At 49.5% G+C, this 27430-nt stretch overlaps 1 protein-coding gene across 1 annotated transcript in view; it reads right to left on the reverse strand.

Moving 5' to 3' along the window:
- Positions 1 to 18721, reverse strand: part of IQSEC3 (IQ motif and Sec7 domain ArfGEF 3) — an 89446-nt gene extending 70725 nt beyond the window's left edge. The window contains exon 1 of the mRNA XM_040233706.1: positions 18194 to 18721. Within this exon, the coding sequence (XP_040089640.1) occupies positions 18194 to 18711 (518 nt within the window). The 5' untranslated portion in view covers positions 18712 to 18721. The remainder of the gene's footprint in view (positions 1 to 18193) is intronic.
- Positions 18722 to 27430: the final 8709 nt, after the last annotated feature.

Below are 27430 nucleotides of genomic sequence, written 5' to 3' on the forward strand. Positions count from 1 at the left end.
CCCTTACAGGAACCCTGCTGACCACGTGGCCATGAAAGGCTACAATGTCCCATGCATGCTAAATCACTTCAGTTGTGTCTGACTCTTCTGTGACCCACTGTAGCTCGCCAGGCTCCTCTGTCCATGGGATTCTCCAGGCAAGAATACTGGAGTGGATTGCCATTTCCTTCTCCAGGAGATCTTCCCAACCCAGGGATCGAACCTAGGTCTCCTGCATTACAGGTGGATTCTTCATTGTCTGAACCGCCTGGGAAGCCCACAGTGTCCCATGGGGACCTTGTATATCATCCATCCGTGACTGCACGTGACACTCTGCCCGTCCCAAGCCCAGTCCTCAGGGCACAACGGAGATGAGTGGGCCAAAGGCCAAGTTCAGCAGCATGAGAGTGTGTCACGTGGGGGGCACGTGGGACCACCAGGCTTTTTGACCATGAACCCTGGGCAAAGTTCCTGATCAGACCTTGACTCAAGAAGCAATTCCCCACAACAGGAAGGTCCCCTACATTCCTCTAGAGTGGGGATAACTACATTAGGGAGCACGAGGCTGAAGCTTGCGTGTGAATCCTGAAGACACCACTGTTGCTGTGTGACCTTAGTGGGTCAACTTAACCTCTCTAGGCCACAGTTACCACATCCGTGAAATGGAGATAATCATACCTTCCCATTAGGATTGTATAGATAAAATGAGATTTAAAGACATACATAAATGCTGAGTACCTAGTAGAAATTAGTATGTGGATGTTGAAAAAAATTGAATGAATGAGATGAATGGAGATCAGATGGTTCTGGGTTGCATTGCAGGGCTCTCACTGCAAGCTGCTCTCCTTGTGCCCCTTGAGCCCCCTGAGTATTTCCTGTTTGAGTGGAGACTTTGCTCCCTGCTCAAATTCCCCCAGCGTCCACCCTACACACCCCTCTGGAGGGGTCCTGCAGCCCCACAACCCCACCTTTGTCTCTGTCTCTCTCCATCTTGCCCTTCTATTCCCTGAACACATGTGTTTCTTCCAGCCCCAGGGCCTTTGCACAGAATATTCTCCCCTCAGGTCTTCCTGTGGTTCCATCCCTTACTTTATTTAATCTCTGGTCAATGTCACCTCCTACATGAGCTTTTGCCTATAAACTGCCCTCCTCCCATCTCTCTCTGATTTTTCCTCACAGTCACAATGAGTGTGTATAAACATGAGTTACTTTTCTGGTTGAACACCTGTCTTCTCCTCTCAAATGTGAGTTCCCTGGTGGCTGAGTCTTTGTCTGGCTTGTTCACTGTGAGTCCCCTGCACCTACAGCAGGGCCAGACATGCAGGAGATGTTCAATAACTACTTGTTAAATGGATGGACAGCTAGAACTCTGCTCTTGAGGAGCCCAAATAAAACTTCCATCCCTAAGCAACAATAAAATGCTCAGTTCCCCTCTCTCCACACTCCCTCTCCTGCACAGCTCAGCTCATTAGTTCAATATATTTTAATTTTTTCCCAGCCCCCAGATAGCTGATTCAGCTGATCTATTCTAACGGCTCTCTCTTTTTTTTTTTTTTTTAATTTGGCTGCGTTGGGTCTTAGTTGCAGCATGGAGTATCTTCGTTGCCTTTTGTGGGATCGAACCTGCATCCTCTGAATTACAAGGCAGATTCCTAACCACTGGACCACCAAGGAAGTTCCTCTAATAGTTCTTGGGAAGGGAGCTGCATGGGAATCCTGAAAACTTCCTTTAAAGTAGACTTGGCCGAAATGTGGGAGCAACCTAGATGCCCATCCATGGACAAACGGATGAACAAAGTGTGGTCTGTCTGTGCCATGGAATAATATTCTTCCAAGAAAAAGAACCAAGTGTTGACACAAGCTACAGTGTGTGTGTATGAACCTTGAAGACATTATGAAGATGCCAGGCACGCAGGACCACTTCTTCCACGACTCTATTCCCATGGTACATCCAGCCCGGGGATCTCTCTTGAGTCAGAGAAGAGATGAGTGTTTGCTTGAGGTTGAGAAGGGTTGGAAGATTAGTGACAAAGGGTACAGGCTTTCTTTTTTGAGGTGATGAAAATGCGCTAAAATTATGGTGATGCTAAAAAGCCATGGATTGCATACTTTACTTTTTCTTAATATTTATTTATTTGGCTGTTCTGAGTCTTAGCTGGGGCTCGTGGGATCCTTGGTCCTTGCCATGGCATGAGGGATCTTGGGATACAAACTACTCCAAGAAATATAACTAGAAAAAATGAAAATGTTAGGTCAAAAAGATACGTGAACCTCAGTGTTTATAGCAACACTATGTACAGTTGCCGAGATATGGAAGCAAACAAGTGTAAATCAACAGATCAATGAATAAAGAGGTTATATATATATATACACACATGGGACCAGGGACTGCACCCATGTCCCCTGCACTGGGGACTCTGAGTCTTAGCCACTGGACTACCAAGGAAGTCCCAGGAATTGTATTCTTTAAATGGGTGAATTGGATGGGATATGAATCGTATCTCTCAATAAAGCTGCTTTTTAAAAAACTAAATAAACAAATAAAGTACATGCAGGTACTCCCCTTCCCCCACAACCTTCCCCTCAACGACGGTCTCCAGGGTGAAGGCCACGTGCACGCCCATTCCTGGTTCCTGCAATCGTCTGCAGGAAGGCTTCAGAGCACAGAGGCTGAGAGCACTGACTTCAGAGTCACATCCCCCCTGGGTTTGAATCTAGATGCTGCCTCATGGTTGCTTGACCGAGGAGGGGTTCCTGACCCTGTTGTGCCTCACCCCCCACCAACTATAGAAGTTACTGAGACATATATTGAGATAAAGTTAGGTTGTAAGGCACTTAAGAGAATGCCCAGGCCACAGTGAGTGCAGGATAAAATATTAGCCTTTATTAAATTTTTATTACTTTCCTCCAGGCAATGAGGCCGTGTCCTCAATCTCCTGCAGTGCTCACTGTAGGGCCTCTCTTGTGGATGGCTGTCCCTGCAGCTGGCTGAGACAAGCACACCCCCGTCACTCCCACCTTCAAGAACAACTCTCTGTCCTGAACCCTCATCCTCTGCAGGTATTACCCCATTTCTTTATTCTTCCTTCTAGAAAAACTCATCAAAGAGTTTTCTATACTCACTTTCTATAGATCCTTGCATTCTGTCATCTTCTAAACTTCCTTTTAGGGAGATTTCAAACATGTACTTTGCCAGTCTGCTATCCCCAACGTTTTTGCTGTATGCTTAGTTGCTCAGCCATGTCCAGCCCTTTTCGACTCCATGGACTATAGCCCACCAGGCTCCCTGCCCACGGGATTTCCCAGGCAAGAATACTGGAGTGGGTTGCCATTTCCTACTCCAGAGAATCTTCCCAACCCAGGGATTGAACCTGCATCTCTTGAGTCTCCTGCATTAGCAGTCATGTTCTTTACCACTGTGTCACCTAGGAAGCCCTAATATTGTGTTCAAATGTCCCTGATTGCCTTAAAAATGTTGTTTTACGACTTCCCTGGCAGTCCAGTGGTTAAAACGCCCTGCTTCCAATGCAAGAGGTGTGGGTTTGATCCCTGGTCAGGGAAGCTCCCAAGTGCCTCATGGTACAGCTAAAAATATTTTTTTAAAAAAAAGTCTTTTTACAGTTGCTTCATCAGGGCTTTCCTTGTGGCTCAGGTGGTAAAGAATATGCCTACAACACGAGAGACCTGGGTTCGATCCCTGGGTTGGGAAGATCCCCCTGGAGAAGGGAAAGGCTACCCGCTCCAGTATTCTGGCCTGAAGAATTCCATGGACTGTATAGTCCATGGGGTCGCAAAGAGTCGGACACGACTGAGCAACTTTCACTTTCACTTTACTTTCATCTGAATCAGGACCTAGGGTCAGACTTCACACTGGGTCAGTTTGTCCCTTTTCCCTTCTCCACACCAATCAAGCTTCTGCCCTACCCCTTGCTCTACCCAAGCTGGGCTTTTTGGGGTCACCAGTGACCTGCACGCTGCTCAGTGGGCTGCCCTCCCTGCTCACCCTGTCACGCGGGTGGCTCTGCTCCCATCCTCCGCACTGAGACCCCTCTCTGCTGGGACACCACGTGGGTCCCCAGTTCTTCCATTCCTTCTTCAGCTGCTCCTTCTCCACTCGCCTCCCCACCTCTTGATACCGGTGTGCTCTAAGGCTCCATACTGGCCCTCTTTGGTTTTCTTTTCTTATTTCTTGCTGGTGTCACCCTCCCCAGATTTTATCTCTAGCCCATCCAAAGGCCATCTCCACCTGCATGTCTAACAGGCATCTCCAACTTAGTGTGGCTAAAACTCAACCCCTACAGACATCGTCATCTCATCCTTGCAGTAACTTTGGCCCTAAACTTTGGACTCATCCTCACCTCCTCTTTCTCTCATACCCACGTTAATCCCTCAGGGAGCCCTGTGGGTTTGCCTGCTTATCCCCACTTACTGCCACAAACCCTGGTCCAAGCTACTTCCATCTCTTAACTGGACCTTGCAACAACATCCCACCTTCTCTCCCTGCCACCAGCTTTCTTCCTCCTCAGTCTATCTTCAACCCAGGCTCAACCCAGCAGCTGAGGTCCCTTTGAAGCATTCTCTGCTCAGAACCATCCACCGGCTCCCAGTTTTTCTCAAAGTAAAAGCCAGACTCTTCACAACAGGTTCCAAGGCTCCATCTGTGTTTCTCATCAAGCAACGCTGGCATTGTGGGCAGGGAAACTCTTCCTGGTGGGGATGGTCCTGAGCAGTAGAGGATGTTAGCCATAGCCCCTGCTCATTAAATGCCGGCAAAGAATCCCCTCCCACCCTTGCCAGCCACTGTGACAACTAAAATGTCCCCATGCACTTCCAAACACTGCCTGGTGGGTCTGGAAATCCCAGGCGAGACTCTCTTACAAGGTTTGCTGCAGCCTTGCACGGCCCCCCAACCCCACAACTGCCACCCCTCCAAGGTCGCTGACTCCCCTCAGACCACTCTCCTTGTGCTCCATCAGCCCCCCACCTCCCTCGCTCCCTTGCTGCCAGGAGCCCTCCTCCCCCACACCACACAGAACCCCTTCTCCAGGGCACACTCAGGCACTATCTTAGCACCCAGCCTTCCCAGGGTACCCCTTCTGAAATTGCAAACCTCTTTATTCCCAGGCCTCCTTGCTCTCTTTCTCCCCAGAGCACTTATCCCATTAAACGTATGTTTTAATTCTTGTTTATTTACTTTTTGCCTCTAAGCTTCATAAAGTGACGTGGGGTATTTTGCTTGCTGCTACATCCGAGTACCTGGCACACAGCAGACAATTGATAAATATTTGTTAAGTGAAAGAAAGAATGCAGATGCCATAGATGTTTACTTACAGAGAGAAGAAAATAAGTACTTTTAAGCCACAGGAATAAAGAATTAATTTCACCCTCAGCAAGGACTGGAGTGTGTTCAGCCTGGAGTGGCAAGTAGGGGATGAGATGATAAAAAGCTCAGTTTATTTCTCAGATCAGTTCAGGAAGACTTCCTGGAGAAGGTGGGCTGTAGAACTCACTCTCAGCTCATTTTGAACCAGGTTATAACATCCTGGCAGCTTCCCCAATACTGATGAGTGCAGACAACACAGTGAGCCCAGCTGGAAGAGCAGTGGAGTGTTTTCAGGTAGGGAAGACCACTTCCTGAATCTATTTCTATCACAATTTACCAGTGTCTGTAGGAAGCTCCACCAGCAGGTTCCCCCGCTGGAGGGCCAAGTTCAAACAGAGCTCCTGGGTAATGCCTACCTACCTGCACATGACCCATCCCCACCCTCAGAAAAGCCCACCCAAATGATTACACAGAGGCAGGCTGCCCAGAGCTTGCCTTCCGCGCGCTCAGTGAACGAAAAGAAAGGACCTAGATTCACACTCACACAATGGAATACTTTATAGCTATTGAAAAGAATGAGACAGCTCTTTTTATACTGAATACGGAAGCATCACCCAGAGACATTATTAGGGGGGAAGAATGCAAGATGCGAAGTGTATAGTATACTACCATTTGTACAAAATGAAATATATACATATCTAAACAAATATATATACATATAAATGTATGAGTGCTCAGTTGTGTCCGACTCTTTGCAGGCCCCATGGACCACAGTCCCCCAGGCTCCTCTGCCCATGGAATTTTCCAGGCAAGGATACCGGAGTGGGTTGCCATTTCCTCCTCCAGGGGATCTTCCCAACCCAGGGATCAAATCCACATCTTCTGTGTCTCCTGCATTAGTAAGTTGGATTTTTTACCACTAACGCCATCTGGGAAGCCTATACACACACACACACACACACACATGCAGACTATCCCTGGAAGGATATACAAGAAATTGCTAACAGTAGCTGCTGGGAACAGGGGCTGGGGGTGAGTGGGTGCAAAATAGAGGTGAGGAAACACTTTTCCTGTTTTGATACTACCTATTTGAAAAGAGCCAATTCAACTTTAAAAAGAACGCAACCAGATTGATAAAATGAAAGCCAAAGGTGAAAAGTTCAGCACGTAGGGTTTTAAAATGAAAGCCACCTGCAGAAGGACAGGGGGCCAGAGCAGAAGGACAGACTGCTTCCAGCAGACCAGAGAATGAGCTTCTCTGACAGTGGCTTCTCCATCTATGGCCCAGGGCTGAGAAAGCCAGTGAGTTCCTAGGTGCCACGCAGAGCCAGGCAGCAACCAGAACCTGCACGGTTGGGGCAGGGCTGAGGGAAGGACTCCACTTCCCCAGCTGGCCGGGCCACATCTGACTCCTGAGGCACAGGGTTCATTGCAGCTCCAATGTTCTAGGAGCTAGAAGCCAGATTGAGGGGACCGAGCCACCCACAGACCCACCTGGAGCAGAAATTACAGGCCTTGGTGTGCTCGTCTGAAAGCAAAGGAGGCAGCTAGAGAGAGTGGTCAGGAAGGCCAAGCAGAATTGACTGCCTCCAAATACTTGAGGGGCTGTCAGAGAATGAGGAGACCTGTTCTGAGCCCTCTGGAAGACTCTACCTTCCAGAAACACTTTTCGGCCCAGTTCTTGCTAGAGGGGGCCCCAGATAACAGCTGTCCTTGAGGCCCCACTGGGCCAGACGCCCAGGTTGCCGGGTACTTTATTGGCATCGACTCTAAATTATCACGGTGGTCCTCAGGGAGTTCACTGTTCTTACTCCCATTTTAGAGACAAGAAAATCGAGGCTGTCACTGCTGAGGGTCACATCAGTACGTGATGGAGTCAGGGCTCAAATCGGAGGCTACACTCTGAACTACTACAGTCATCACAGGTTGGGCCAGAACTCGAAGGCCATGTGATTCTGTTGCTGTTCAGTCGCTCAGTCATGTCCAACTCTTCCCAACCCCAAGGACTGCAGCACCCCAGGCTCCCCTGTCCTTCACTATCTCTAAGAGTTTGCTTGAAGTCATGTCCATTGAGTTGGTGATGCCATCCAACCATCTCACCCTCTGGTGCCCCCTTCTCCTCTTGCTCTCCATCTTTCCCAGCATCAGGGTCTTTTCCAATGAGTTGGCTCTTCACATCAGGTGGCTAAAATATTGGAGCTTCAGCTTCAGCTCTTCCAGTGAATATTCAGGGTTGATTTCCTTTAGGTTGATCTAGCTATGGCAAGCTCAGGCAGGGCTGGGATCCTCTGCCAAAGTGACTCGGGTACAAGGAAGGCTAGTGAGGTGGATGCTGAGTAGAACTGGCCCTCCCTGACACCTCCCTGATCCCCGATCCTCTTCGCTGCCCCTGCGGCTTCTCCCAGAAAGGCAATGGCCTTTTCCACAGTCCCGGCTGAGACATCCAGCTTGGATCATCCGCACCCTAGGGCAGCGCCACCTCCCCCGCCCCTCACCAGAACCCCAGCCTCCAGCCCCCAGGATGAGGGCAGCGGGTCGGGTCTGGGGAGGGCCCGCTGCAGCTGGGATGCTCCCAGACACAGTGGGCGGGCGGCGCGCGGTCGGGGTCGGGGGTTGGGGCGTAGGCTGCGGGGGAGCAGCCGACCCGCGAGATGCGCCCCTCCCCACCTTGCGGCGCCGGGCGCGCAGGTTAGGGCAGCGGCCACGCTCCCCGGGCGCGTGACTCAGCAGCCGCCTCGCCAGGCGGGGCGCGGGGCACACAGCTTCCCGACGCGGGGGCGGGGTAAGGAGGGGGCCGTCCCGCCGCCCCCGCGGGAAGCGCCGAGGGGCTCGTGGGCCGGGACGTTCCGCAGTGGCCGCTCGCCAAGCCGCCCACGCAGCCCCGAGCCCGGCCCGGCGCGCCCGCCCCCGCGGAGCCCCCGGGACACGCCGCCCGCGGAAGGGCTTCCCCAAGCTCCGAACGCTCCCCTCCGGCTGCTCCGGGGTTTACGCTCCACTGTCCGAGGGGCGGGAGGCTGCAAATCCTGAGACTCTGGAGCGGGAAGACCCCGCGGAATGCACCACGCCCTCCCCGACCTGCGGGTCCTGGCCGCCCTGCACGGGGCTCCAGGTCTGTCTCCTTGGTTTCTCACAAAAAGAAAAAACCCAACGGATTCAGAGCTCCCTTCTTGAGGCTCTTAGCATTTGGAAGTCAGTTTTCACATCCAAGGTAAGTTGGTCCTGTTGCAGCGACCTCTGAACGGCTTAGCTTTGCCCCAGCCTCGGTGACCAGTAGGCAGAGAGGGACCCAGAGGTGGGCAAAGACCTATTGTCCCCACTGGGCAGAAGGGGCACCAAGGCCCACTGAAGGGAGGGGGGTGGATTTGCAGCAGTTCACACTTGGGGTCAGTGAGGGTGGGCACAGCGAACAGGACCCCGGAGTCCTGGCTTCTGGGTTCAGTCGAGCTGCTCCAAGAAACTGTCCTCTACCCACCCCTTCCACTGCTGCCTCAGGGTGCCTTCACGTGCCTCTGGAATTCCCTTTGGCCCTCTCCCACGGGTCCTTAGGAGTTGCATAGCTCCAAGAATATCCAGGATGCCCAGCAAACCGGTTTGGAAGCACCCGGGCATCTCTGTTCCTAAAGACCAGTCTGTGCACCGGAAACGTTAGACACAGCCAGGAGATTCCCAATTGCTCTGCTGAGTTTTTGTTGCTGTTTTAAATAATCATTGTGTTGAAGTGATGTGTTGAATGAAAATCGTGGTAGATTGGAATCATTTATCACGGAGGAAACTGTGGAATTCCCTTGCCTCTCCGCTGGGATGGGGAGTGCAATCCTGATTGGAAACAGGGATGCAGCTGGTTTGACCTGCTGCACCCAAACTTGGAGAGGTCATGGGCACCAGGCCCTGGCCACAGCCGGGCCAGTTCAGAGCAGATCACTGCGGTTTGGCCAGCATCTTGCTGCTGCCAGCACCTGAGCGTCCAAACACAGCACCTCTGCAGAGTCCCAAATACCTCGCCCCTGTACTGCCCACCTCCTTCTTCCTGGAGCTCACAGCCTCCAGAGGCCGAATCTCATCCATGCTCCAGGCAAAGTGAGGGGGAGAAAGTGGAGGTGCTGTAGACTCGCCCCATTGGGGGACCAGGAGGAGCTGGCTGGGCAGCAGAGCACACAGAGAAAGAAGAAAGCCAGAGTCAGGACAGCGTGCTCAGTCTAGACGTTGAGAAGGCTTCAAGGAGGCCCGTGCTATTGGGTGGGGTCATCACCCCCTCCTCCAGCCCGGAGTCAGGAACGGGCCCATCCTAGCACAGATGCACCTTCTCCATCCCCCAAACGCAGCCACGCCAGACTCACACCCACTCTCCCTCCCGGCAGCATCCTAGCGGCTCCCTGACCAGAGCTCACACCACCGCCTGGTGGAGAAATGGGAGAGGCCTGGAGCCTGGCTGCTGCTTCCCATGGCTGCTCCCAGGCCAGGCGGTGACCCCAGAATCCAACCCTTTCTCCTTTGTCTCTTTTCTGCCTGGTGACATGGCAGCAACTCAGGTTCCCTTTCCCTCCCGTCCTCTTAGACCTGTTTTCCATTTCTAGTTGAGCCTGCTGATGGGCTGTGTGTGAGTGTGTGCATGTGCAAAGAGAGAGAAAGAGTGTGTCTGTGTATGTGTGTGTGTGTGTGTGTCTGTTGGAACACTCCAAGGCTTTCTTATGCTTCATTCTTCCTAAAGCTTCCCAGGCTGAGGACTGGACTGCTCAGAGGCTTGGGTCAAAGGAGGAGGGGGCTTTCCATCCTCATGGGTAGAATTGGGGTGGGATCTAGACCTGAGCCTCTGATCCAGCCTGTCCCAGGTGCTCAGCTGCGGAAACTGTGCCCATGAGTGTGGGCACCGCCCACCCTCTCACGGACCTCCCTCCAGCTGAGACTTTCTTCAGCCCTGACGCCGTACCCCCTCCCTCCACTTAAGGATGGATGAGGCTGCCTGTACCCTACGCACTGAGAGCTTATTCCTTCTCATGTTGTTCATCACACACTGCTAGGTATTGAGTTTGCCTCCACCCCCCACCCTTCTCAAGCTCATGTAACATCCACCTACTGCCTGCCAACATCTCCCCCCACCACAACAGACCCCATTAGAGTTGTGTGAGATTTTTGCCATCTAACATTATTTTAAGGGCCTAGAAAGGATCAAAATTGCTTAACCAAGCGCCAGGATGCTCCTTAGATTCCTGCCTTGTGAATTTTACACATGGGGTTCATTGGGGACGTATTCCTTCTCCAGCGCAGATAATTTCAAGACTAGCCAGTGTGGGAGTGAGTGCCCTGGGTCTCTCCCATTTGCTTGCCAGGCAGTGCTAATTCCTTGCAAAATACAGTGGATGTGAAGACCACTTAGGCTTCATCAGCCTCCCTCGTGAGCCCTTCAACACCTTCTGAACCTCCTGCCCCAGCTGTTAGACATCCTCTTGCCTTGTCAAGCTCGTCCTCAGACACTGCTCAGATAAATTCCCATGCTTTCAGAGCCAAACGTGTTGTTTTTCTCCTGTCCTAGGAGAATTTGCATTTTAACAAGGGGGATAACCTGAAGTCCCCAAAGGAGTCTCTCATTGTGGAATTGCTGGCCTTGGCAATATGTTCTGGAAGGCAGAGAGACCTCCTTGGGTGCCCTCATACCCTGTAACTGGAGGTAAGTTTGGCCCTGCACACCCATGGGGCAGCCCTGACTGGTTCTCTCAGTCCCTCACTGCATACTGACAAGAGCACTGGATGAAGAGTGTGGAGAAGCTGAGTTGTACCTAGTGCGGCCACTAATCAGTTTGGAAGCACCAGCCCTTTCTCTCTCAGGCCATAGTTTTCTTATTTGCCAAATGAGAAGTTCAGTGCAAATGACCTTCCAGAACCTTTTCAGCTCTGACATTTGCCTGACATTCTGAGGGTCTGGGGGTACCCTGGTACAGCTCCCAAGGCCGTCCAGCCCCTGGGGCTGTAGACACCTTCCTGGTGGGGGCAGGGGTGGATGGAGTGCTGCTCTGGGCAGGATTTCCGCTGGCCTGCAGACCTCCTGTCCACAAGCAGCCCGCCCCCTGCTGGGGAGGGAAGGTAGTGCTCAGCACAGCCCCCGCCTGGCAGTTACATAACCCTCCCAATGGGATGTTCTAAACAGCAACAGCACAGCAGCCTTTGTCCTGGTCCACCCGGTGCCCCCAAACACACACAGACACACACACACACAGACACAGACACACACACACACACAGGTCTTTGCCTGTGATGCTTCACAGCCGCAACCACCTTTCCACCTTCTCCTTTCCATTTGTTTTCTTGCCGCTGTTGTTCAGTTGCTAAGCTGTATCTGACTCTTTGTGACCCCATGGACTGCAGCACGCCAGTCTTCCCTTGTTTTTTTCTAGAAGGTATTTATGCTAAGAGAGTCCTTATAAGATGAAACTCCTTTACCCTCTGGGCTTGACCAGAACGAAGCAGAATCCTCCCCCAGCCACCCTGACCGCCAAGCTTCCACCAGAACGCCAGGTCGGGTCAGGCCTCCCACTTTTCTCAGCCCCTCCCTGCTCTGTCTCCCTTTCTGACTGCAGAGTCCTGCAAAGAGTGGGTCTGCCTTCCATTCCCAGAATGGGAGAATTTGGAGAAATGGATTTAGCTTTCATTCCAGTGAATGGGAGGCATTCTCCTGGTTCAGACTCCACCCCCCACCCTCCCCTGTTGTCCTTGACAAGGTCACATACGAGGTGACACTGTGGTTTCCCCATTTAGAAGACGGATGAGGTCATTGTTACCACTGTGGGGTGCTGGGTGGTGACTCAGGTCCCCTCAGTGTCCATAAGAAAAGTGCAAACAATCTGAAAACGCAGCTGAAGACATTCAGCTTGGGCTTAAGGAAGCACTTCCCAGCTCTTCAGCTGTGAGACCTCACCACAGGTCACTAAGGGATGACGGGTTTGTCCTGCCCAGCTGCATTTCAAGGCAGGCTCCCGTTCATATATCTGGTACACACTGTCCAGAGGTTGAGTGGTGGTTGAAGAAAGGTCACAGATAGAAACGTGGCCTGAAAGACTTCCTGAAGGAGTCCTGAACCTGGATTCTCCTCGATAGCTATGGTCTCACTCTGGATGAAACTTGGGCCCTGGTTTCTTTATCTGTAGAAATATTACAGCGTATTGAGCACTTACTACGTGCCCAGAACAGCTTAAAATATGTATAATCTAATTTTAAAATGTTTTACAACAACTCTTTAAAGTAGATATTATTCCTTATTTCATAAATGAGAAAACAAAAAACAAGGCTCAAAGAAGGTGTAAGGAAACTCAGTGCTCTGTGATGACCTACATGGGAACCCGGAAAAGAGGGGATACATGTATACACACAGCTGATTCACTTTGCTGTACAGCAGAAACTAACACATTGTAGAACAACTATACTCCAATAACAGTTGGAAAAATGAATGCAAGGCATTCCAGCTGGTAGCTGGTGGAGCAGGATTCATACCCGGGTATGCCTGCCTGCAAAGCCCAGGTTCTGAACCACCTGGATCTTGAAAACTCCCAGGTGGCTCAGCGGTAAAAAAAAAAAATCCACCTGCCAACGCAGGAGACACAGGTTCAATCCCTGGGTTGGGAAGATCCCCTGGAGGAGGAAATGGCAACCCAGTCCAATATTCTTGCCTGGAGAATCCCCTGGACAGAGGGGCCTGGCAGGCTACAGTCCACGGGGTCGCAAAGGGACACCACTGAGTGACTGAACAACAGCAACATGGTTTCCTTAAGTTCCTTTCGGCCTGAACAACCTAGTTTCTCCCTCCTGCTCCTCCTCCTCCTACTCGTGTGTTAATGCCCTTGCTGCCTGAAGTGGACAGGACCCTCCATTCCTGTGTGAACACGAGCCCTTTGCAACTTGTGTGGGAACCCACACTTCACGCTTCTCACGAAGCAGAGGAGGAAGGTGCAACGGCGGCCCCAGCCTCAGAGGTCCCACCAAATGGCCTTGCGTTTGGGGGTCTGCCAGGTGCAAGGAGCGCGTCCCCAGGACCTGTTCCTAAGATACCCCTTGCTAAGCCGCTGCCACCCTGGGCCCTCTGAGAGTTCTTGCAGGCCCCAGTGGAAAACGTTTAGGGTCTACAACAGGGCCATCTGTGTCTAAAATTCCTTACGTGGGGTTTAAGTCCAAGATTCAGGCCTCTTTCCAGGCCCAGCTGGTTGTCTGGCTCTCCCCGATTTTTCATGTCACCCTCCCCCAAGACCAGACCTATCTGCCTTTTTTCACAGGTGACCTCTGAAACTCAGGCCGCATAGTTATTTGCTGAATCAGCAGGACTGACTGCTGCTCCTCTCACTGGTTCTGAGAAGGGTTGGGGAAGGAAGGAGGTGGCAGAGGAGCAGGCACGCAGGTGGCTTTTCTCTGGAGTCCTGTTGTTTTGGGCTGAGAGTGAGGAAGGAGCAGTGGCCCGGGCCCTCAGAGAGGCAGGGGACGGCAGAGCACCACGAGCGTCTGCCCGTGCCAGCTTCTGGGTCAGCAGAAGATGCCCAAGCCCTCCTCCTCTCAGCGAGCCTTCACTCAGGCCCCTTTTCCGGCTGGCCAGCCTGGCGTTGTCCCCTCCTTATTGAGATGGGCAGGAGGAGGACAGGGAGGCTGGGGAATAAGAGCGTAGTGTGACTTCCTCAGCTAGCAGAGGTTTTGGCCACTGGGAAGAAAGGACCAGTACTGAGCTCTTCCTATGTTGATGAGTTTAGCCTTGGGGGGTGGGGGTGGGTGATGGGGGAGGGGCTGTAGGTCAGAGTGGGGAATGGTAATCGAGGTGCATCACGGACATTTCCTTGGATCAACTCCTCCCAGCTCTGTCCCCCTCCAGCTGTCCCTACCTCTCACTATTCCTCACGTAAACCCTTGGCGCCAACCTCCGAAACCTTCTCTCTGGGCTCTGGATATGCTGTGTATGCTCTCTTTTTTACCCCATTCTGTTCTGATAGAGGCAGGCTCTGGCCACCTGCAGTCCGCTTAACACTTACCAAGACGTTTCTAGACCCCTGTCTAGAGTGCATTGAGCACAGACTGTCTGTGTCTTTCCTGTCTTTTTGCAGCAGAGAGTGCAGGATTTTGAACAGATACAATAGAGTTGACCTTCACACACTCTTAAGAGCTCCCATGAGGGGCTCGTCTTGGAGATCTGCACCTCCAGGCAGACAGCCTTGATTCAGTAGGAGCACAGATGCCTGCTCCAATCAGAGTCTCAGACAACAGACTAGAAGTCACTTTCAGTAGTCTTCCTGCCATCCCCCGACTCTGGGGAACACAAGACCATGGTGCTCAGAAGATGACCCAAGATTTAGTTTATGCTTAGGATGGGAGCAGAGAGGGGGAGACTTCTCTATACAGCTTACATGGAAGCAAAGGATGGAAGGAAGAAAATGTAGGGAGAGGGTTTGTTTGAGGGGAGGGATGAAAGAGGGAAGAGAGAACATATAAAAAAGACAAAGGAGGAGCTCCCGAGACATTCGGAGTTCACGGCCCCATGGAGATGGGGAGCTCTGGGGTAGGAGCTGAATTTGAATTGTAATGAGAGAATCTTAGCCTGCCTCCAGTAATCCTCTGCCCGTGGACGTGGGGACTTGGGCAAGCCCTGGGGTCCACTGGCTCTAAACACATGGCTGGGTGGACAGATGGACATGTGCTCAAGCAGAGAAGCTGTGGCCACAGTGAAGCCTGGAGCTTCAGGCCGGGTCATATGCTTCCATGGCGAGGAGGGGACTTTGCTGGGTCAGGCTGAAGCTCTGGCTCCAGCCAGGAAAGGGATAATCAATTCTGTAGAGGCTGTGAGCCTTGATTGAAAAAATAAAGAGGAGGAAGCTAGATTGCTGCTTTCATTAAGAGGCAAAAGCAGTGGGGGCTGGAGCTTAGCAAGAGCCAGGAAGCAGCAGGGAAAGAATGTTAACCCCTTGGGTGTCATTCTTCCCGACGTCTTTACACTCACCCAGTCCCACATTGTTGCTTCCTTGACCTGATCTCCAAGGCCACCAGCTTTGTAGCTCCCTTAGCTGGAGGAGGGAGAGGCTGGGCAGCATATTAATGGAGATCTGATGATTAAACAATCTATTATTTCCCAGCCCCAGGTTCCCCAGGGCTCCCGCCTCTCCTGGATTCAGGGAAGATGAGTTCTGGGGATAAGAGATAAGCTGTGCGGTGAGATCACAAGTCTCACAGCGCCTGGTAACTCTCACCTCCGCCTCAGCAACCTCACCAGGGCCGCATTCTCACCCTACTGAGACCAGAAAAGGGGAAGGAAGAAACAAAAAAGGATTTCAGCAAAATTATGATGGAGAGACCCCTCTGCCGGCTCTTCCTCCTACGTCAGCATGCCCAGTAGGGAACTGATTCAGCAGGGAGATTCCCAGGAGAGGCCCCAGGAAAAGGGCTGCTGGCTCTGCTCTCTCTCCCCCAGTCTTATCTGGTCCGTGGAGTGCTGCCCATATCTAACCCAACAGTACTGAGAGGTTGGGTAGAAAAGGACAGACATGCAAAACGGGAGTCGTGGGGGGAGAGCAGGATGGGGCCAAACGTGTAGTCAGCAAAGATGATTCCTTCCTGAGGTTCTGCGGGGGAAACTTCGGCTGAAGTTAAGCAGAAAAGTGGGGAGACACGGGTGGTCCAAAAGGCATTTAGTCTGCCTGGATGCCCAAGATTTCCCATCCAAGCGGGGAGGGAGCTGAGGGAGGAGGTGAGGCATTTGTTTCTGAGCTCTCTAAGTCTCTGGGTGTCTAGGCCTGAGGAGCAGGAGGGGTGAGCTGGCAGATCCGAAGAAAGGAAGGGGTTGCTGGCAGTGTTAACCTCTTGGTACCTGGCACAACTTCCTGAAAGATTTCCAACAACTTCCACTCTCTTCCACCATTTTATTTACTTACTTTTGTCCTCCTCCCTTGGGAAGGAAAAGCAGGACAAGGGAGAGGGGAAGATGAGGACATGATGGTTTCTCTCCAGTTGTGACATCTGGATAGGAATCCAGATGATACCTAAAACCCCCGGGTTCCCAGCAAGAGCCCCTGGGCAGGAGAGTTTGGGCTCTTTAAGCTGCTTTGGGGGCCACAACAAAGTCCTTATTCAGGAGAAATGAGCTTTCCTCCACCCTTCTTGCCCACACAGTCCCCGAAGGGATGCAAAGAAAGTGGGAATGTGGTGGAAAAGTAGGAGGACACCGAGGAGCGTGAGGAGAGGAACCACGATTCCCTGGGAGCTGTGGCTGCCCTAGGAAATGGAATGGAATAATTCCGCCCCCTATTTGGGGCGGGGGGAAATACATGGTAATTTGTATTTTTTTTGTTGTTTTAGTTTTTTTTTTCACCTTTTGCTGAGCCATGGGCAGTGAGGGAAGACTGACTTTCTGCTTTTTCTGCCAAATAAGGAAAGAAAACCGTGACACTGAAGGAAGAGCAGTGGACCATTGAGGGAGCTTGGAAAGAAAGCCGCATCTTCTTGGGGTTTGAATCAAACACTGTGGCGTCATCCTGGATCTTCCTCTCTTAAGAACCCAAGATTTTGGTCACATCTACCCTGTGTCCTGACCCAACTTGTCTAACTCTGCAGTAGATATGAGGAGAAAATGAGCCTATGTCAAATCTTCACAAGTATCTGTAGATTAAAGCATGCCAAGGCTGCTGAAGATGACTCTTGGTTCTCCTCCTTTCCCACCCACAACTTCCTTGGCATCCCCATTGTCAGGGTCAGGTGCTGACTAGCTTCTGATTTCCCCTTAGCTGTTCTTCCATCACCAGTCTCCTCAGAGAAAGGAAGCTGGCATGGTCACAGCCTTCCCAACACAGAGGAGAGAATATTCCAGTCTTCTTCTCTTCTTCCCATATCCCTAGTTCATGGATATTGGATGTAAAGAAAAAGAGCTTGAAGTTCTAGAGTTTCTCGTTAGGGGCTAATAAGCATATTTCTCTCTGGACCTAACATGAGAGTCCACTTATCACCAAATAACCAAGGGGAAACAAGATTTGCAGTCACCAGCCATAACAGGAATTACATCCAAATGCCAACTCTGTTTGCCAACTGTCTCATCATTATTCCCTTTCCACGACTGCTAACACCCTGCATAGAAATCCTCCTTGAGTCAGAGGGTAGACCTGTAACCAGGCAGACTGACACTATAAAGGGATTCTCTGTGGGCTTGGTGGGCTGCTACCTGGCACCCCTCTAGACTTGTGGGGATTCAGAAGAAAGGGGCCCAATCAGGTCAGAGCAGAGTAAGCTTCCCCAAATGAGCCACTCCTGGCTTTGACTCCCACTGCATCGGTTAAAGAGCTAGCTTGTTCCCCTGGGAGATGCTTTCTCCCACCCTCCTCTTCCTCTGTATCCAGCCCCCTTTCCTTCTCACATCATCTTGCCTCTCAACCTTATGTTCTGCCTCCCAAATCCCCTCAGACCCCAGTTCTACTCTTCCTGGACCCTGCCCTTTTTAAAGCTCTTAACATGTCTTTTTTTCATATCTCCCTCTCCATTCAAATAATTTTACTACCCAAACTCCCATCCAGATTTTCCCTAACTTAAAAAGATTCTTCAACTGTTCTCTTTGCTTCGGTTTAATCTTCTCCCCTAACTTCGCCCCCGTCTTGTCCCCTTTGAAATCTGCCAGTTTTCAATAACCCTAATCACCCCATGTCTTTCCTCCTCTGACCTCTTTTGCTCCAACATCCCCCAGACCCCTCGAACACTGGTGTCGTTCCCTCCTTCCCCCCAAATCTCCTTGACATACTTCTTCTGCCCCTAAGCATCTTCTCACCCCTCCACTTCCCACTACCCTAGTCCTCCAGACTCGGGTGCACCTGATTACCCCCTCGTCCCCCGCTCACGTCCGTTAGCTTCCCTCCCTCCCACAACGGTTCCCATGCCTTCTTCCCCACTCACTCGGGTCTCCTGCTCAGGACGCCCTTGCCGAGGGCGGCGGGGGATTTGTGCTGAAGGAGGGTTCCAGCAGCAGCGCAACAACTCGGGGGACGCTCCTTCTCCTTGTCAGCCACGGCCCCTGGCGCCACTGGGTGCTGGTGGGGCGACTGGGGTGCGTGAGCCCTGCCGCTGGGGCCCGGCTGGGGCTGAGCCAGGAGCTGTCCGTGGTGCTGAAGCGGGGGCTGCTCAGGAGCGGGCTGTGTCGCGGCGGTCGGCAGCTGTCCGTGGTCCTGGAGCGGCTCCTTGGCCCCGGCGGTGGCCGGCGACGGGGGCACGAGCCCGGGCGGAGGCTGGGCTTGCAGCAGCTGCTGGTGCTCCCACAGGCTGCGGTTCTCGGCGCTCAGCTCGTCCAGCCGCCGCTCCAGCTCGTCGATGCGCTGGCGCTGGGTGTGGATGAGGCTCTGCTGGTTCTGCACGATGGCCGTGAGCTCTTTGAGGTAGAGCACGGCGCGCACCGGGTTCTCCAGCAGGCTCTCCATGCCGCCCGCCGCCGCCTGCGCCCTGCCTGCGCCTCGGCGGGCGGCGGGGAGCGCGAGGGCGCGCACGAGCCCAGCAGCCCCGGCGGTCAGCTCGCCTCCCTCCCGCCGCCGGCGCCGCGTCACCGCCACACCGACATTCACACACGCACGGGGGGCGGGACCGCGGCGCCCGGGCCCACCTTCCCCCTCCCATCCTCCCCCTCCCACGCCCTCCAGGCTTCGTGAGGAGTCTCGGCTTCCTGCAGGGCTGGCAGGGGCGGAGAGAGGCGAATGAGAGAGCCGGTAGAGGCTCAGGATAAACGGAGGGGGCCCGGGATGGATGACATGAATCTGGCAAGAAGGGATAGCCGGCGAGGTGGAAGTGAGGTGGGACCGGGAGGAGAACAGAAGCACATAAGGAAAGAGGAAGCAGAAAAGGAGAGGATGGCGAAAGGAGACAGAAATGTACGAAAAAGAGGAAGTCTGACAGGTCACGCGTTCTTTTTCCTGTGTCCAGTCATCCCAGGGGGTGAGGGTCCATCTTAAAGACCTTTCGAGCAGAGGCCACACTTGCCTCTTGCGTACTCGGCAATCTTGTATTCTGCTGGGGGAATCCCCTGAAACAGGAGGGTCATGGGACACTGAGAAACCCCAGACAACATCTGGTCCTACTTCTTCAGCCAAGGGGAAACTTAGGCTGGGAAGGCTGTTTGTTTATGCTTGATTTCCTCTGGGAATGAGACCTCAGGACAGGTTTAGCCATTCTAATAGGAACATGAACTAAATAAACCGGACCCTCTGTGTCATGGACTAAAGAGCTTCCAGAAGCTTCTTAAAGAGATCATTCTGTTTGAAAAACATCTATGAAATGCATACTGCACAGAACACTGTGCTAGGTGGTGTTAAGATAAGGGTGACTAGGATGGAATCTTTGGCTTCTTGAAGCTTATGATTAAGTAGGTGAAACAGGTAATAAATATTTCATTTCAATATTCAGTGGTGGTTGTAAGTGATAAGATGGAGATTGCCCCGAGTGCTATAGGAGCCCAATGGCTTGGGGATTTGAGAATGCTCCTTGGGAGAAATAACACTTGAAGTGGGAAAGATTTTCCAGAAAGGGAGAACAGCATTAGCAAAAGCTCAGAGACAGGAATCAGCGTGGACTGAATCACTCAATAATTTCTACAATAAATTTACATAAAACACACACTAAGTGCTAAGTAACATATTGGAACCATACAGGCTAGCTGTTGCATAGATCACAAGTTATCATTTCTGTATTCAAGAGGATTGCAACCTAGTAGTGTAGATATGGCATGCACATGAACAACTAGAATATAAATCAAAGTTTCTGTAAGAAACCTTCAAGCCAAGTGCCATGGGAGTTCGGAGGAGTGAAAAATTGTGTTTAACTATGGTGATCTGATAAGGAGGAGGTGTTATTCAAGCTGGGCCCTGAAGGATGGGAAGTGTGTCATCAAATAGACAGAATAGGGGAAGGTCGGGAAGATATGTCAGGCAGCAGGAAAAGACTAAGGAATGGAAGCATAGCACCTCTGTTCAATCCAGTTTGGCAGGAAACGACCCTTTCCTCTGGGCTAGGAGTACTCTTAGCATATCTGTTGGACTGCGGCATTTTCCATACAGCCTCCCTGTCTACCTGCTGCTCCCCCAGGGTGGGTATATCTGTTGATACCAGGTATCCAGTGAGCTGGGTTAGCCACGTCCATCTGGTGCCAGACTTAAATGACCTGGGGAAGATCTGTGCTCTGCAAATATATTGGTTTCTCTGCACTTGGGTTTTTATTTTGCTTTCTTCCCATTTATTTTCCCAGCAGACTTCCTTTTGTAAAGAATAAGTGAAGAAAGCTTATCCACAGCTGACCCAACAGTTGGGAGAGCAGAGCACCCAGGAGGGTGACCAGTAATTTCCACTGAAGAATGGAGATTAGGGGATGGAATGAGAGCACACAAAATGCAAACACTTTTCTTCTGAATTTTCTTTGCCTGCCTGGTTGATTCGTTGTCTAAACAAAAGTTGGGTGTTCATAGACACCAATACTATTTCTATAAGTGAAATAGTCTGCAGCATAATTATCTATGGGGGCCCCTATTAGTTCTGCTGTGTTGGAATCACTTGGAGTGGAGCCCAAATGTGTTTTTATCTTTTAACTTTTTTCCTTTGATAAAAAAAAAATTATTGAGTTACAACTCACATGTAATAGTATGCAGCCACTTTGTGTGCACAGTTCAATGAATTTTGACAAAAATATACACTGTGTAATCAAAATTTCCATCACTGCAAAAAATGAGGTTATTACCTCATGCCCCTTTGCAGTCAATTGTTGTCATCCTCATCCCCAATCAACCACTGATCTGCTTTCTGTCAAGAGAGATTAGTTTTACCTATTCTAGAATTTCACATAAATGGCAATCACAGAGAATATATTCTTTTGTCTTTTTTTTTTTTTTTTTTCACAGCATAATTCTTTTGAGGTTCATCTGTTCTGTTATAGGTATCAATATTTTGTTCCCTTTAATTTCTGAGTAGTCTTCTATGATATTGACACACTATGATTTATCTACTCACTTATTAATGGATATTTGGTTGTTTCTTGCTTTTGATTATCTTAAATAAAGCTGTTGTGATCATTAACGGACAGTTATTTATGTAGACATATGTTTTCATATGTTTCATATTTTATGCTACATGTGTCTTATAAGAAAGAAAAATCTAGAATTGGAATTGCCAAGTCATATACAAAATTTGTGCATGTGTCTATATAAACACACACACAAATATTTAACAATAAGAAACTGTCTAATTGTTTTCCAAAGTGGTTGTACTATTTTTTATTCTCATCAGCAGTATGTGAGAGTTTCAGATGTTTCACATCCTTGCTATCACTTGGTATTTTTAGCCTTTTTTTTTTTTTTGGTTGCACTGGGTCTTTGTTGCTGTGCACAGGCTTTCTCCAGTTGCGGTGCAAAGGCTTCTCATTGCTGGGGCTTCTCATGTTGCTCCTCTTAGAGAACAGGCTCCTAGGTACATGGACTTTAGTAGTTGCGGCTCACAGGCTCTAGAGCCCAGGTTCATTGGCTATGGCTTGTGGGATCAGCTGCCCTGCAGCGTGTGGAATCTTCCCAGACGAGGGATTGAACCCATGTCCCTTACATTGCAAGGCAGATTCTTAACCACTGGAACACCAGGGAAGCCCCTGTGGAAGGAATTCAAGTTCTTTAGTACACATGGGGCTATTCAAACATTCTATTTCTTTGGGTATCCATTTTGGTAATTTGCTTCCCTTGTAGGCAGAATGACCTCTCAAAGATGTCTTAGTCTTAATTACCAAAACCTGTGAATGTATTAACTTATATGGCAAAAGCCACATTAAATATGTGATGAAATTAAGAATCTTGAATCACAAGAGTATTTATAAGAGGGGGGTGAGAATGTCAGAGAGGAGATGTGACAACAGAAGCAGAGGTCATGGTAAAGCAATTGCTACGTGGAAGGCGATGGCACCCTACTCCAATACTCTTGCCTGGAAAATTCCATGGACGGAGGAGCCTGGTAGGTTGCAGTCCATGGGGTCGCACAGAATCAGACACAACTGAGCGAGTTCACTTTCACTTTTCACTTTCATGCATTGGAGAAGGAAATGGCAACCCACTCCAGTGTTCTTGCCTGGAGAATCCCAGGGACAGGGGAGCCTGGTGGGCTGCCGTCTATGGGGTCACACAGAGTCGGACACGACTGAAGCGACTTAGCAGCAGCAGCCAGAGGTCAAGGAATGCAAGAAGCCTATATATGTGTGTGTGCTCAGTCATATCTGACTCTTTGTGACCCCATGGACTGTAGCCCACCAGGCTTCTCTGTCCATAGGATTTCCCAGGTAAGAATACTAGAGTGCATTGCCATTTCCTTCTGCAGGGGAACTTCTTGATCTAGGGATCAAACCCAGTCTCCCGAATTGCAAGGCAGATTCCCAACCTGGACCAACAAGGAAGCCCTCTTCTCTTATTTTTAGTTTTCCTTTTTCTACCTACTTGTGTTTCCTATACTAAAGCATATTGCATGGGAAAATAAGTATTTTGGTACAAGCTGGAGCAGGAGTTGGGAGATTTTTTGTAAAGGGCCAGATAGTAAATATCTGTCGGAGAAGGCAATGGCAACCCACTCCAGTACTCTTGCCTGGAAAATCCCATGGACGGAGGAGCCTGGTGGCCTACAGTCCATGGGGTCACGAAGAGTCGGACGTGACTGAGCGACTTCACTTTCACTTTTCACTTTCACTCATTGGAGAAGGAAATGGCAACCCACTCCAGCGTTCTTGCCTGGAGAGTCCCAGGGATGGGGGAGCCTGGTGGGCTGCCATCTGTGGGGTCACACAGAGTCGGACACGACTGGAGCGACTTAGCAGCAGCAGCAGCAATGTTTCCTCTTGCTTTTCTTTTACTAGATTCTTAAGGTGGAAGCTTAGGTTGATGACTTTGGACCTTTCTTCTTTTTTCATATAAGCACTTAAAGCTCTAAATTTTTGCTGTTTTTAAAGTCTTATAAAGCACTCTTTAAAAAAAAAAAAAGCACTCTTTTTACTGCATCCCACAAATTTTGTTTTCATTTTCACTCAGAGCAAAATATTTTGCAATTTCCCTGTTACTTCTAGATCTTTCCATTATTAATTTCTAATTAAATTCCTTTGTGGTCAGAGAACATATGAGTTCAATCTTCTTACATTTATCGAAACTTTGGGGACTTTATGTGGTCCAATCTACAGTCTGTTTTTCTTGTTAAGATTTTTTTTTTTGAATGTGGACCATTTTTTAAAAAGTCTTTATTGAATTTGTTACAAAAATTGCTTCTGTTGTATGTTCTGCTTTTTTTTTTGGCCATAAGGCATGTAGGACCTTAGCCCCCTGACCAGGGATTGACCCACACTCCTGCTTTGGAAGGCAAAGTCCCAACCACTGACCTCCAGGGAATTCCCTGCAGTTAGTTTTGATTACTGTTTCACATGCAAGTGCCTGATAGCCACTCTACCTTTTTCACTGTTAATGTTTGCATGTGTGGTAGGCAGAATAATAGCTCCCGAAATGTCCATATCCCACCCTGAGAACCTGTGAATATGTAACCTACATGGCAAAAGAGACTTTACAGGTGCCATTAAAATTATGACTTTAAGATGGGAAGAGTGTCGTGGAGGTGTCATCCAGGTGTGTGCAGTCTAACCACATGGTTCCTTAAAGGCGGAGAACTTCCTCTGGCTGTGGGCATGTGGAGATACGAGTACAGAAGAATGTGGTCAGAGTGGTGTAATTTGAGAAGGACTAGACCTACTTTATTTGCTTTGAAGACAGAGGAAGAAAGAATTCCTCGGTAGTCCAGTGGTTAGGACTCTGGCTTCCACTACTGGGGCCTGGGGTTCAGTCTGTGGTCAGGGAACTAAGATGCCACAAGCTCTACGGTGTGGCCAAAAAAAAGAAGATGGAAGAAGAGGCCATGAGCCCAGGAATGTGGGTGGTCTCTAGAAAAGTCATGGTAACTGAATCTACCCTAAAGCTTTCAGAAAGGAACGCAGCCATGCTGAAGCTTTGGTTTTAGCCCAGTGAGACCCATGTTGAATTTCTAACAGAACCGTAAGATAATACATTTGAAGGGCTTAAGCCACTCCGTTTGTGATCATTTGTTATGGCAGACACAGAAAACTAATACAGCAAGTTACATTTCCTCCCATCCTTTAAATTTATCTGTGTCTTTACATTTAATGTGTTTTTTCTTTTAGATAACATTTAGTGGTGAAAATACAATATCTAAAAGGAAAGTTTTACTGGATGGGATTTAAGCAGATAAATACTGCAGAATTTTAAAAATCAGTAAAACTAAAAGATAAAGCAACAGAAACTGCTCGAACTCATTGATATTATTCATGGGTCACCAAGTTCTCTATTCTTTTTTTTTTTTTTCCCCTCAATCTTTTTTTCCCTCTGAGTTTTGTGAGGATGGTTTCACCTCTAGGAGTTCCACTTAGTTATCTTTTTATATCTTTCATTTCTCACCTCATTATGTTTATGTTTTTCTCCTAATTTGGGTCTCATTTCCCTGCTTCCTCAGGTATCTAGTAATCATTTATTCCATACTGGACTTAAAAAATTTTTTTATTGTTCTTTTATTGGAGTATAACTGCTTTGCAAGTGTTGTATTAATTTCCACTGTAGAATATGCTGGACTTTTTGAACGTGACTTTGTTGAGTGCAGAATTTTGTTGTTTTCCTTTGAAGAGTATTGGGCTCTGCTTTTATAAGTCATTAAATTATCTGTGGATCCACTTGATCCTTTCAAGACTAGTTTGTAAAGCTTTTTTTTTTAGGGCAACTCTTGGGCTAATTTATCCCTGTTGCCATGGTGCGATCATTCTGTCCTCTGATCAAATGCCATCAGGGTCTCTTCAGTGTGACTGGTCAGAACTCTAATCTCTTCCAGCCTCTGTGAGCCCTGTGCATGGTTCAGCTTAACCACCCACCCTACCCCAGTCATTATTTATTGAGTCTTACAGAGTTTTACCATATTCGTGTGCAGTTCAGTGTTTAGCATCAGACCCAAGAAGGGCTCCCTGTGGATTCCTGGAGCTCCTGCTTCATCTAACTCCTTCTCTGACTCTGCTCTGTAAATTCCAGCCACCTCAGCCTCCCTAAGTGTCCAAGTCCTCAGCTCAGAGACTATCATGCTCAGCTCTGCTCCCCGCTCCCCGCATGGCAACCTTTTTTTTTTAACTTTTTGTTTAGCTGTAGTTGCCATGCTGAACATTACATTGCCTTATTACATTACATTAACTTATCTTGTAACTGAAAGTTTGTACTTCTCTCCACAATTTCCCATCTCTGGCAACCACCTGTCTGTACCTATGAGGTATTTTGTGTGTGTGTGTTTTTTTTAAAGTTAGATCATGCTGTATTTGGCTTAGCCTTTCTGATTCATTTAATTTAGCATAATGCACTCAAAGTCCATTCATGCTGTCACAAATGGCAAGCTTTCATTCTTTTTTATAGGTGAGTAATATTCATATATATACGTATATCTCACATCTTCTTTATTCATCTGTTCACAGGCAGTTAGGTTGTTTCCATATCTTGACTATTGTGAATAATGCTGCAATGAACATGGGGGTGCATAAAAAATTTTTTAATGGAATATACTTGCTTTATAATGTGCTAGTTTCTGCTGTACAACAGCGCAAAGCAGCTGTATGTATACACATATTCGCTCCTTCTTGAGCCTCCCTCCCATTCTGCATTGCAATCTTGAAAGTTCCTCCTCGAGGCCACAAGCCAGGGCAATCAGGGCTCACCTAGTTTGCATTCCTTTTCTTAGGAACCATTGCCGCGTGTTGCTGCTTTTCCAATGTCTGGAAATTGGCTTTCAAATACATGTGTATACTGGAATGTAGCAATCTTCTAGCCGTTGATAGAAGGAGGACAAATGCAGTCATAGTTCTTGGCTTCTGGCCAGTTTTTTGTGGCCAGGAGCCAGGAAGTACACTTTTAACAAGCACCCCAGGTGACTCCGATGCACCTTCAGGTGGCGAGTTCCTGGGCGAGCAAGCAACAAGAGGAATGCCTCTCCGGTTCACAGGACACCTTCACCTTCATGTTTGTTATCATTTCATCCTCCCATCCTCCCACTGGGAAAGGCAGGCAGGGATTACCGTTCCTCTTTCAGGACACGCATGTTGAGGCCCGAGGAAGTCGTGGAAACGGTTGGGAGGAGTGAGAGATACACCAGTGAGCAATTATGGGTAGTCATAGGGAAGAATCCAGCCACAGAAAAGGGCACTTACCTCCTTGAGTCTCAAATCTCTCTTAAAATGGCATGGTAGGAATACTCCAGTATTCCTGCCTGGGAAATCCCATGGACAGGGGAGCCTGGCGGGCTACAGACCATGGGGTCACAAAGAGTCAGACGCCACTGAGCACACACACACACCCAGTTACAGGGCTGCTTCTGGTTTCTGGACAGCCCATTCTCATTTTTTGGGAGTGGACTTTTGCTTTGCTTGATTAACTCTTGCTACTTAAAACTGCAAAAAAAAAAAAGACAGGTAGGACACCAGGTTAAATTGTGTATGTGTGTAGATTTCTACACATATGCAATGCATAGTCAACAATAAAATGTTTAACATTGCAATCAGTTCAGGAAGACTTCCTATAGGAGGTGGGATTCTAGGACCTGTCTCTTAGCTATGACGTGTGTGCTAGTAAGATTAGAATTCAAGGGTAACATGATGGCAGCAGGAAGGATACTGACAAGGGCTTTGATGCCCAGTGAACAGTGGGGGATTCAGTTTTTCTGGCCCAGGATATGAATTTGTGCCTTTCTTATCCCTCAACAACCTGACAAGGACAGAAGGCACTGCCACCTCTGTCCACAGGGTGAGGAGCAGGGGGAATCCTCTCACTTCAGCGCAGAAGGACCCACACAGACTTCACACCTGGCTCTGACTGGACAGCCTGCCAGAGGGGCGGGTAGGGGTGGGGAGGAAACAGTGGCTGTGTCTGCTCCTGCCCACAAGATTCAGGGGATGCTGGACCACTAGCGAGGGCACTCAGGAGACTTTGTTCAACCCTCTGCCTCTGGATTCCACGTAAACCAGAACTCGGGTGCACACGTGCTTCTTATGCACTGTTGCCAGGAATGGGAAGAAATGAGCTATCAGCTTACAGGCCTAAAGCAAACATGGAA

This window comes from Oryx dammah, unplaced genomic scaffold (assembly GCF_014754425.2).
Source record: "Oryx dammah isolate SB20612 unplaced genomic scaffold, SCBI_Odam_1.1 HiC_scaffold_29, whole genome shotgun sequence".
NCBI lineage: Eukaryota > Metazoa > Chordata > Mammalia > Artiodactyla > Bovidae > Oryx > Oryx dammah.